Source organism: Micromesistius poutassou, assembly GCF_964030765.1.
Source record: "Micromesistius poutassou genome assembly, chromosome: 15".
Taxonomy (NCBI): Eukaryota; Metazoa; Chordata; class Actinopteri; order Gadiformes; family Gadidae; genus Micromesistius; species Micromesistius poutassou.
Window position 1 is genome coordinate 17,298,685 of NC_140285.1, and position 11,767 is coordinate 17,310,451.

General features: G+C 43.3%; 3 protein-coding genes across 3 annotated transcripts; 2 read left to right on the top strand and 1 right to left on the bottom strand.

The window, feature by feature from the left end:
* Window positions 1-378: 378 nt before the first annotated feature.
* LOC311359954 (small nuclear ribonucleoprotein G) lies at window positions 379-2,129 on the top strand. Its single transcript, XM_084480013.1, has 4 exons — window positions 379-512; window positions 714-736; window positions 1,501-1,625; window positions 1,957-2,129. Exons 1-4 carry the CDS (start codon window positions 481-483, stop codon window positions 2,005-2,007), a joined length of 231 nt encoding a protein of 76 aa, XP_084336139.1. The 5' UTR covers window positions 379-480; the 3' UTR covers window positions 2,008-2,129.
* A 362-nt stretch (window positions 2,130-2,491) lies between these two features.
* LOC311359950 (pyridoxal phosphate homeostasis protein-like) lies at window positions 2,492-5,737 on the top strand. The gene is made up of 8 exons (XM_084480010.1): window positions 2,492-2,619; window positions 3,206-3,313; window positions 3,470-3,505; window positions 3,602-3,677; window positions 3,859-3,999; window positions 4,117-4,259; window positions 4,505-4,603; window positions 4,989-5,737. Exons 1-8 carry the CDS (start codon window positions 2,530-2,532, stop codon window positions 5,154-5,156), a joined length of 861 nt encoding a protein of 286 aa, XP_084336136.1. The 5' UTR covers window positions 2,492-2,529; the 3' UTR covers window positions 5,157-5,737.
* Window positions 5,738-6,925: 1,188 nt separating this feature from the next.
* Window positions 6,926-9,081, bottom strand: LOC311359952 (transmembrane emp24 domain-containing protein 4-like; the record flags this gene model as incomplete). Its single annotated transcript, XM_084480012.1, has 5 exons — window positions 6,926-7,542; window positions 7,641-7,787; window positions 8,110-8,235; window positions 8,318-8,418; window positions 8,925-9,081. 5 exons carry the CDS (start codon window positions 9,079-9,081, stop codon window positions 7,393-7,395), a joined length of 681 nt encoding a protein of 226 aa, XP_084336138.1. The 3' UTR covers window positions 6,926-7,392.
* Between the last annotated feature and the right edge of the window lie 2,686 nt (window positions 9,082-11,767).

Genomic DNA, 11,767 nt, shown 5'->3' on the forward strand with positions numbered 1-11,767 from the left:
CCACCTAGGGGCGAATGTGAATTTGAGGGCTAGAATATCAAATTTTTCACCAGTCCCCACAATTGCACCAAAAAAAATTGAGTTTTCGTATATGTTCAGGGGGGGAAAAATGCAGTCGAAGTCGTGGAAAAATACGGCGGAAGAATAATAATAAACATGAGGGTTTCAATAGGGACCTTGCCATGTTTGGCTCGGTCCCTAATAAAAGCCCTCATGGTTCTCCCCCGGACCAGCCGGGGGCGCTATGGTGCAGCGCTGCTTTAACATACGGTTTCTCCTCCGGTCCAGTGGGGAGCGCTGTGGTGAAGCGCTGTTCTAACGTCATGGGGGATGGCAGTGTTGCCAGATTGGGCCAGATTTACCGCCCACTCTGGCAACCCTGGCGGAAGCGCGCCGCTCATATCCGCACGCCTCCCACGACTCTTAAAACGAAGAGCGGACGAAACTAGTGTCCGTCTTAACTCATAATCAAAGGTCAAAATGAGCAAAGCGCACCCTCCAGAGCTGAAGAAGTAAGTATTTGGGTTTTGAGTAGTGGACTGTGTTGGTCGAAGTGTGGACCTTAGTTGTGATCACTTTGTTACAGAGATGAATGGAGCTAGCTAATGTAGCTAATGCTAACCCACCTGGCCTGGAACAAACTAAATAAAAAAATAAAACCATGTCTAATATTGAGTGGCGCACTCCTCTAAAATGTGTTTTATTCGTCTTAGGTTCATGGACAAGAAGCTTTCATGTGAGTACAAGATCCGGAACGTATGTGATTCCTGAACAGTAACAGTAGTCCTGACGAAACTATTAATTAAATCTGTGAATATAAGATCCAGGCAGAGTAACTGTTTTATCTACAATATAATCAACACTCTACCCCCTCGGCATGCATTAGGGTCGGGCGGTCGTCTTTGTTGTTCATTTTGCGTCGCATCTATTCCAGATTATTTTGCGTTTCGGCGCATGCGCACATTCGGCCAAGCGGGACATCAATATCGGTTAAACGCGTCTGACTAGTAATAGTTATTTATAGTATATATAGTTTTACTAGTAATATGTTGAAGGAAGGTAGAGCGTTATTCATACGGAGTCTATGTGCGCTCTTACGAGTACGTTTATAGAGTTAGTTAGTCAAAATCCAGTAAATGTTTCATGTCGATCATCCCTTCAATTATAATAATTACGATCAATATATGATTTGATCTCAAATTGGCACATGCCTAGAATTAATCACGAGGAAGTTAAACTTTTGAGACTTGGCTAAAATAATATGAATTTGAAAATTAGGACATTTCACGTGACAAACGAGTTCAAAGTGAAATGGCTTTACCTAACCCTAACCAGCACAAGTTTAATTGAACCCATGCATTCCCACATACTCCTATTAAACAAACATTTCTTGAGAAATGCAGGATTTTGAGTAACACGTAACGTTGGAAGAGAACCTCAATATTTTGGGACAGGCGAGTTTTGAATGTGGGTAGCCTTCACACGTTGTGCTCCTCACAGTGAAGCTGAACGGAGGCAGGCATGTCCAGGGCATCCTGCGCGGGTTCGACCCCTTCATGAACCTGGTGATGGACGACTGCCTGGAGATGGGTCCAGGAGGTCTGCAGAACGGCATCGGCATGGTGGTCAGTATCAGGAGGACAAATGAAACCATTACCACACATTCACCAGAGTCTGCCTATTGTGGAATGATTCTAGTTTAGGAATATTGTTTTTGCTTGGCAGGAGGGCTGCATGTGTTTGGATATGTATGTATGTATGTATGTATGTATGTATGTAAACAAAGGTCAAATGAAAGTTACTTTTTAGAAGAAAAAAATCTATACTGATGAATGTATTGTGCGTAAAGATATAGATAGATGTGTGATCAAACTGTTGTAGTCATTTTGGACCAGGCTCCTCTTGGTTTGCTGTAGCTTGTGCTTTAGGATTGACTGGTGGTTGTTGTCTCTGCAGGTGATCAGAGGAAACAGTATCATTATGGTGGAGGCGTTAGAGCGAGTATGAGGACACCAGGAGAACACAACCATTCCCCTTCATCCCAATTTTTAGTTGAATGCCTTTTTTTTGTCAATATTCTTTGAAATACTTGTGATTTTGTTATCTTGCTAATAAAAAATGTTTCTGTATTTGTTGTATCTTTAATGGATTTGGTTTACTTGAATGCAATGGCTGATCATAATTAAAGTTTTTTTTTAGAGGGACCTCTTCATTGGGATTAAAGCAGACCTTATGTGAAGCCTTATTACTGTTTGCAGTCTTATGTAGAGGGTACTTTGTACATGCCATATTACCAGGCTGTTTTTATTCATTGGGTATTATAACTGGCCCTGTTATTTGATGCGTATCACCACATTCCTCAAATCCAACCCTTTGGATCTGGAATCAGCAATTGTATTAACACGCGTCAGGGGGCGCTAGCGGACTGCAGCCGCGTCTTTACTGTGGGAGAGACTTTTACTTTGATAGTGTGCTGACGTCACGGCCTGGATGCCCGTTACGCACACACTTCTCGGTGTGTTGGACGGTATGTGGAGAGTAGGCATGTCGGAGGAGATATGCAAGGCGCTCCAGTCGGCGGTGGACCGGGTGAATCAGGCGGTGGCGCGGCGGTCAAAGGTACGCTTAGGACGGATCATTACATGCAGAAGGGATTGAGTTGTCGGGTGTTGAGGTGAGCGGTGCTGGGGGATCACGACTGCTTATGTAAGGCTGAGCCACCTTTGGAAGGAGCAGTCCCTCAGCGGTGGCACGTCACTCATCGTGCTGCAGGTTAACGCTTTAACTCAATGGGTTGGCGTGTGGGTTGTGTGTTTCGGAAGCTCAAGTATGCACGAATCGTTCTACACATGTGGTCCAATTAAGTTGGAAAATCACTTCGTAAACTTGCTGGATGTAGGATTTAGAAAAAATGTATTTATGTGCTTCGTGTTTTTTTTTTTACTAATAGGTATATTTAACCCACCCCCCCCTTCACCCGAACCAAAAGTAAACACAATAGCTTGTTTTGAAATAAAATCCGCAAAGGAGAACGTGCTGATCCGTGTACCCTGTACATCTGTGGCTTCGTGCGGAGTCCCGATCGACCTTTAACGGCAGTGACTCACTTAGCTCCAAGTGAAGTCAGCTGGCACACTGCATGGTGGGATGGCTTCTCATCCATGCTCGGCTTTTCGTCTCCTGATGTCCATGTGTTCCCCACCAGGCGTTGCCAGCCTTGCCACCCCGCCTGGTGGCTGTCAGCAAGACGAAGCCCCCCGAGATGGTGATGGAAGCTTACAAACAAGGACAACGTAACTTTGGCGAAAACTATGTGAGCATTAAACACTTTTAGACTCCGTCACTGCCAGATACATAAACAAATGGTTCGAATCGAAATCAAGTCATGCCATACTGTACCTGTCTTCCCTGTAGTTATCAAACACATTCTTGAATAAACACTAATAGCAGCCATTTGACTCCATGCCAGGTCAATGAACTTGTGGATAAAGCTTCAAATACAGAGGTTTGTATATATATATATATTATCTAGGCCTATTGCTTTTAATCACCTGGACTATAAAAAGTGCTCTAAACAGGGCTTCTCTTTCCCCTGCTACAGATTTTAGAATCTTGTCCAGATATCGAGTGGCATTTTATTGGCCATTTACAGAAGAACAATGTCAACAAACTTTTAGGTGAGCACACCCAAACCAAACCTATATATATATATATATATATATATATATATATATATATATATATATATGGCTACAGAAGATTGCAAGGGCTATGGTCTTTCCTCGACACAATAAGGTGCTACGGCAGTGAAGTAAAGAATTGTATTCCAGAATCAATACAATGCTTGATATCCACCAGGGGTTCCCCACCTGTTCATGGTGGAGACGGTGGACTCTGCCAAGCTGGCAGACAAGGTGAACAGCTCCTGGCAGCGTCTCCGGGCAGCCGGCTCACAGAGGTTAAGGATCATGCTGCAGATCAACACTAGCGGAGAGCAGAGTCCGTCTTTCTACTTTATTTTATTACCACAACAATCCCAATGCTTTAGCTCTAAATGGGATTATATGGTGCTCCTCTTGAGCTAATGTTAATGCCAGTGGTGCCTTTGTTGTCCAGGTAAACATGGGCTGGCCCCGGAGGAAACGGTCAACACGGTGAGACACATCGTGTCTCAGTGCACTGCGCTGCACTTCTCTGGACTCATGACCATTGGCCGCTCTGGCTTTGATCTCAGTCAAGCCCAAAACCCAGACTTTCAGGTGATTGATCACATTTGGCTGAACATTTATTCTAAAATTGCATATTACAATTAATCAATAGCACCCTTTCATTGATAATACAGTCCTAACCCATAGCCTGTATGAATATGATCACCGTTTTATGGCTTTTGCTATGTGATGGCTATGTGTTGCGGATATGTATTACCTCATCCAAAAGCATCCCAGTCTGGTATGGAATGGTATTCAATACCTGTACTCTTAATCTCAATGATTTCTGTAAATAGATGCTGCTGAGTCAAAGGAAGAAGGTGTGTGACAATCTGAACCTGCCTATGGAGGAGGTAGAGCTCAGTATGGGAATGTCAAATGATTTTGAACATGCGGTGAGTAGCATTCGTATTTCAAATGTAGCATACCATATTATATCATGTGTCTGACTCCGGTTGTATCTGTGTGTAGAGGGTTATATAATAACTATACTGATACCCATACTTATAATAGCTACATGAGCGAGAGACAGGAGTGCGGTTAACAGATGTGTCCGGGTCATTACATACCATTACATACCATCATATGATGGTATGTTATGACCTGCTCTGAGTTGCAATCCTTAGTTTGGAGTAGTTTGGGCACCCCTCTTTATTCATCCGGTAAAGTACTCCAAAATAAGGATTGCAATCTACTTCAACGTTTCTAGCCATCCTAGTGTTCTTTTGTCTTTCACATATCTTCCTGACTAAATCTACCGTTTTATTTTGTGTGATGAAGATTGAGGTGGGCGCCACTAACGTGCGGGTGGGAAGCCTAATCTTCGGCAGCAGGGACTACCCGAACAGCGCGGCCAACACGCCCAGCCCTAGCCCCGAGAAGAAGGCCCAGGTCCTGACGGAGGAGGCGGCCAAGAAGATGGAGCACCTCACGGTGTCTGAACACTGAAAGAACAACCGTCTTCCTCCTACCTCCCTTTAAAGACATGACACTCCTCACGCACACACACTGAGCTGAGGAACGGAGCAAGAGGTTTTAATCTGCAAAGCCAAGTTAGGAACGCATTATGTCTTAAGTCATCTCAAAGTGTATTTCTGCCATCATTTTGAATTATTTGTGTGTACTTTTGTTCTATTGAGCACCTAGAAGGATGCATAAGAAATCTTGCTGATTATTTTTAATCTTTTTTGAAATTGGTAATCTCTTATACTAGGCACTAAAATAAAAAACTGGGGTTGTTACTTACTGGTAGACACCACGACAGCAGAAATACTGGCTACAAGGCAGGGGACTGGACTTCTGATTTGCCATATGACTTTGAAAACATTGACGTTGAACTAATTATGTATCATGTAAAAAGTTGAGTTAAGGATGAAATGTTTTCTACTAATTTCTTCAACCCTCCAATGTGACAGTGCTGAATTGTGCTTGACTGTGTACATTAACTCCCCTCCCCTGAGGTCTGGAGCGCCACTCAGTAAGATGTACTTTTTGTGCAGGAATAAAATAATTATCCCTTTATAAGGACAGATGGTATTGTGGGTCAATTATATTGTTTTGTATATTGTGTGTGCGTGGTGAAATTTTATTCTTGATATCCAAATTTACAATAATAAACCTGAAGCAGAAATGGTGTTTCCAGTTTCTGCATGGTTGGTGCTCTGGTGTATATTCCAGTGGGAGAGTGTCAGGGTGATATTTAGATCCATGAAAAGCAAGGTATGCAAGAACTAAGGTCATATAGGTACTGATTTGTACATCTCAGCCATTAACCATGTATGCATTGTGGGTGCTGGCGAAAGGGCATTGATATACTATACATATGCCATTTGTTGGACATTTATCCTAAGCACCTTCTGCCAGTAGTGCATTTCTTCCCAAGCATGTGCCCTGTGGGGTGTGAGCCCCACCCAGCCCGCTGGACGGACCACAGGTCCCAGGTCCTTACCCTGATCCTCCAGCTGCTCCAAGGACTCCTCCCAGTTGATTCAGTTACTCAGCAGTCAGGGTTTTACCTGCTGGGAATAGCTTGGGGACGTTCCTGTCTAGTATAAAGGCTGTCATTTAACTTATCTTGATCTATATGACAACATGGAACAAAAATATAACCCATTCGCAAAACAGATCTTTATTAAATGTATGATTATATCCAGTTATGTAAGACAGCTTAGTCATGATTAAAGAATGTGAGCTAATTGCATGCCAAAATGCAACATTCAATTCGATTTGAGAATCAGAAAGGGCATTACATACTTCAGATCACAAATGAACAGTTATAAAAATGCAATGTTTTTACAAATGCTTTGCCTCATAAATAAGATCAACTCCTCTATTGTTGAACCATTAGCTTGATGTTACCAATGCAGTGCATAGGTCATAACTGATGTTACCAATGAAGTGCATAGGTCATAACTGATGTTCTGACAACGATAAATCCAGAGGCTTGTTGACCTCCTTGAAGAAACCTTTGACATATTCTAAAATGCATTAAAAAATAGACAATTAATAGGCTAAACCCATTATTTACAAATGAAATTCAGTTTTGGTTTACTAGTATCACAAACGGTATCTACAGAGCCATCTGGTGTACAAGTACAAGAGTTCAGATTCTACCTAGAAACTACACAATAGGAAACAATTGTCTAGAATAAGGCAAGTACAGTCCTAAAACAGGACACAATAAGCTGAATGGAGTAGACATTGGGTTATTATATAAACATAGGAAAGATTATGTGTTCTTGAATTCTTCTAATATTACCCAAGTTACCTTACTAGCAGATGCCCCCTATTTATTGTCCATAATAGCCAAACTGATTTTCTTCATTCCTGCATGAAAATGACGATATGCTAATGATATTTTATCAACACTGATTACAATCTTGGATCAGTTTTGTACAGGAGCAGTATAATGGTGGGTCAAACGCTACAGGGGAAACAAATGAAGCAACTCAATGTAAAACAGCATAATAATACACTAAATAAATAGACCACGACGAAGCCTTGGTTAACTGACACTAGTTTAAAATGCTCTTGGTCTTCTGAATGTCTACCTGTGTTCTTGTTATGGCTGGACCTCACTCTGTTTGCACAGTGTTTTCTGCCCCGTGTGGTGAGTACCTCTTCCAGCTTTGGTCGAACAAGTCTCTGGAAGCTCTTCAGGCCGCGTTGTGACGCCTGCTGAGAGTCAGACCAGCTTCTTGGCCTCGAAGAAGCTCTTCAGGTGCTTCATCTGCCAGATGCCGGTGACGATGAGGATGAGCGTCTGGGCGATGGACCACCAGAGGACCCGCTGGTTGGTGCTCTCGCTGGTCATGCGGAAGCGCTCCTCTCGATACTGAGGACGGCCGAGCACAGACAGACACACAGGACACTAAGAGGAGGACGACAGAGAGATGATGGCCCATTGGCTTTTAGAAAAAGGATCTCACGTACCCGCTGATAGTTTTGCTCCTTCTGAATTTGTTCAACTTGATCTAGAAGTTGTCGAACTCTCAGTTGTAATTCAGTGAGTTTGTCTTTAGCTGCAATCTCGGGGTAATTGTTTGTATGTTCTCCCACCTGAATGTCCAAATGCACTCTCTGAAACACAACAGATTAAAGTCAGTCTTTGCAATTACATGTTCTTGAAAGATATTGCAAGGAAATGGTAGTGTTATCAGAGTGTATGCTGAAAAGAAAATGAACTTGTTTTTGTGATTGATCAGTATGAAATGATCTGCTAAATGGTGTATGCCTTGTATGCTCATGGACAAAGGATGATGTATTTACAACATCTACAATTTTGTAAACACAACGAGTGAAGTATAGTTAAGTCTGATGATGATCAGATGATTGTAAAGGCTTTGAGGGACCTATAGAGACCATGTGCAAAGAGAACCGGCCTTGAGGCGGTGGATATTACCAGCTTTCCCCCTGCAAACAGGGCCATCTTGGTGGAGTTGGAGTGCAGACAGATCTGGTGCTCTCCAGGAGTGTGGGACGTGAAGGTGAACCGTCCCTCAGACCCATACTGACGGGACAGAATAATCTAGAAGAAAATAACATCTTTCTTAATACTTCTTGATTTATTTTCTGTCTGTCATGATCAATGTGCATGGCTTGCTTCTCACCTTGGTATCCGGATCCTTGATCTCCACATGCATGCCCAGTCCCGGGGTGGCTGGGAGGAAGGCGTTGGCCTGCTTGTCCCACAGCTGGGTCCTGTACTTCCCTGACAACCAAATAAAGGAACACGCGCATGTGAGACCGTATGACGTCCGACTCAAGCAACACAGTTAAGTTCAGAGACAAGAGAGGAATTTGTAAATAATATCATACAACTATTTGGCTATATCTGTACTAGTTACAGCCTAATTACTAACCAAACGTTGCAGTCCAAAAGCCTTCAACGAGTAACAGATACAATGTGTCAGGCTACATTAAAACGTAGTCATGTTTGGAGTTACAGTGCAAAACATTTTCGTTTATTTAACCTCGGAAAACACATTGAGGGAAAACCCCTCATTTGCAATGGTGCTGATGGTACAGCGAATGTTAATACATCGGGTAAAAATAAAATAAATTAAAAAACAAAACCCATGCATTGCACCTGCACGACATGATGCGCGCTATGGGCGGTACACAACGGACCACTAGGCGGAGGCAGGCCTGTCTATTGGGGGAACCTGCTAGTGCTTAGCTAGCTGCTAGTGTCAGCAAACAACACTGATCACTCACCAATGACCATGGTCTCATCGGGGATCTCTTCGATGAAGCATTTCTTCTCTGTTTCTCCTATGTGGAAATAGAGCGCGTATCCAGGGAGTACCCAGGAGAAGGCGAGGGCGATGCCGGCGGCGGAGAGCATCATGTAGCCTCCTTGTCTCAGCAGCATCGGAGGAGGAGGAGGAGGGGGCGGGCCGTGACGTCACGGCCTCGCAGCGGCGGCGCTCTGCCGCTCTCTACTACCGATCACGTCGTGCTACCCAGTGCTTCTGCGCACGCGCATGCCGACAATATTGTAGAATACACACACACACACACACACACACACACACACAGTCACACCCCCCCCCCACACACACACACATATATATATATTGTTACGTGTTGTGTATTTACAGTCTGGCTTGGTTACAGGCCTTGTGACAGTGGCAATTCGCCCTGAACTTCCTTTAGAAGGTGTGGACATGATTCTGGGTAATGATTTGGCTGGTGGGGAGGTGTTCCCTACGTCCATTGTTGTAAACAACCCAGTTGGCTCTAGGTGTGTTAACCAAGGTGATCAGTTATCTCAGATGCCAAAAGTGTTTCCTGCTTGTGTTGTAACTCGTGCTCAGTCAAGTAAGGTTGAGGAGGTGGTAGACCTTTCAGATACGTTTATTGTTCCTTGTGAAGAAACTGTCAAGACTGTGTCTGCTGGTCCCTCTGCCACTTCTGAGTCAACTGTAGCTAGGCAGTCCACTGATTCCATTGTAGGTGAGACTCTTGAGGTTACATTGTTCCATCCTGTCACCTTGACTGATGAGTCTGAGACTCAGTTAAAGGTTGGCAGGGAGCAGCTGATAGAGGCTCAGAAGGCCGATCCTTCCTTGGCTAAGATTGAAGCAGCAGCATTGCCTAAAGATGAGATTGGTGCCTCTCGAGTGGCTTACTACTGGGAAGATGGTATTCTCATGCGTAAGTAGGCTCCTTTAGCTGATGACAGTGGGTGTAATACTGTATATCAGATTGTTGTCCCTGCTGGTTACCGTGCACAGATATTGAGCTTAGCTCATGATAATGTTTTGTCTGGTCATCTAGGGATAGCTAAAACTTACTATCGTATATTGAAACATTTCTTCTGGCCTGGTTTAAAAAGAGATGTTTCAAGACACTGCCACTCATGTCATACATGTCAGTTGGTTGGGAAACCAAACCAAGTGATTCCACAGGCTCCACTTCATCCTATCCCTGTGATGGGGGAGCCATTTGAGAGATTCATCATTGACTGTGTTGGCCCGTTACCCAAGTCAAAATCTGGTCACCAGTATCTCCTGACTTTAATGTGTGCTACAACTCGATACCCTGAGGCAATACCACTGCGTTCCCTCAAAGCCAAGGTGGTAGTGAAGGACTGGCTTGGTTTGAAGCCCCATTGCATGTTATGCAATATACAGTCGTGGCATTTGGTATGCGTAATGCCCCTGCCACCTTTCAGCACCTTATGCAAAGGGTGTTGTCTAGTGTAGCAAATTGTGAGGTCTACCTTGATGATGTGGTCTATTCTGCTGACTGGTAGTCCCATGTGGAAACCTTGTCTTTTGTGTTTCAGTGTTTGCAAGATGCTTCCCTTACACTGAATCTGGCAAAATGTGAGTTTGCCAAGGCCACCATCACTTATCTTGGCAAAAAGGTTGGTCAGGGTCAAGTGTGGCCAGTGGATGCCAAAATAACAGCTATCACTGAGTTCCCTGCTAGAACTAGACTAGAAGCTTATGTTGGCTCAACTCTGTATTATAACGTCTATATATATATATATATATATATATATATATATATATATATATATATATATATATATATATATAACACATATATATATATATATGTATATGTATATATACATATACATATATATACTAAGCTCAATATCTGTGCACGGTAACCAGCAGGGACAACAATCTGATATACAGTATTACACCCACTGTCATCAGCTAAAGGAGCCTACTTACGCATGAGAATACCATCTTCCCAGTAGTAAGCCACTCGAGAGGCACCAATCTCATCTTTAGGCAATGCTGCTGCTTCAATCTTAGCCAAGGAAGGATCGGCCTTCTGAGCCTCTATCAGCTGCTCCCTGCCAACCTTTAACTGAGTCTCAGACTCATCAGTCAAGGTGACAGGATGGAACAATGTAACCTCAAGAGTCTCACCTACAATGGAATCAGTGGACTGCCTAGCTACAGTTGACTCAGAAGTGGCAGAGGGACCAGCAGACACAGTCTCGACAGTTTCTTCACAAGGAACAATAAACGTATCTGAAAGGTCTACCACCTCCTCAACCTTACTTGACTGAGCACGAGTTACAACACAAGCAGGAAACACTTTTGGCATCTGAGATAACTGATCACCTTGGTTAACACACCTAGAGCCAACTGGGTTGTTTACAACAATGGACGTAGGGAACACCTCCCCACCAGCCAAATCATTACCCAGAATCATGTCCACACCTTCTAAAGGAAGTTCAGGGCGAATTGCCACTGTCACAAGGCCTATATATGTATTATAACGTATATATATATATATATATATATACGTTATAATACATATAGACGTTATAATACAGTCAAAATATGCTCCCCGTATTCTTGCAGTGTACATGTAGTGAGTAGTGGCGTAAAATAACGTTATTCTCTAGTGGGAGCATTGATAGAGGCAACTTGTCTACAGATCAAATACGCTACCAAACACAAGGTAGCACTTGTTGACATGCTCCGATAGACTCCGAGGGAGCAGACATGGGCAGAACACACACAACGTCTTTATTGGAGATGTCAGGGTACAGTATGTGTATTCTACACCACTTTAATGGTGTGAAG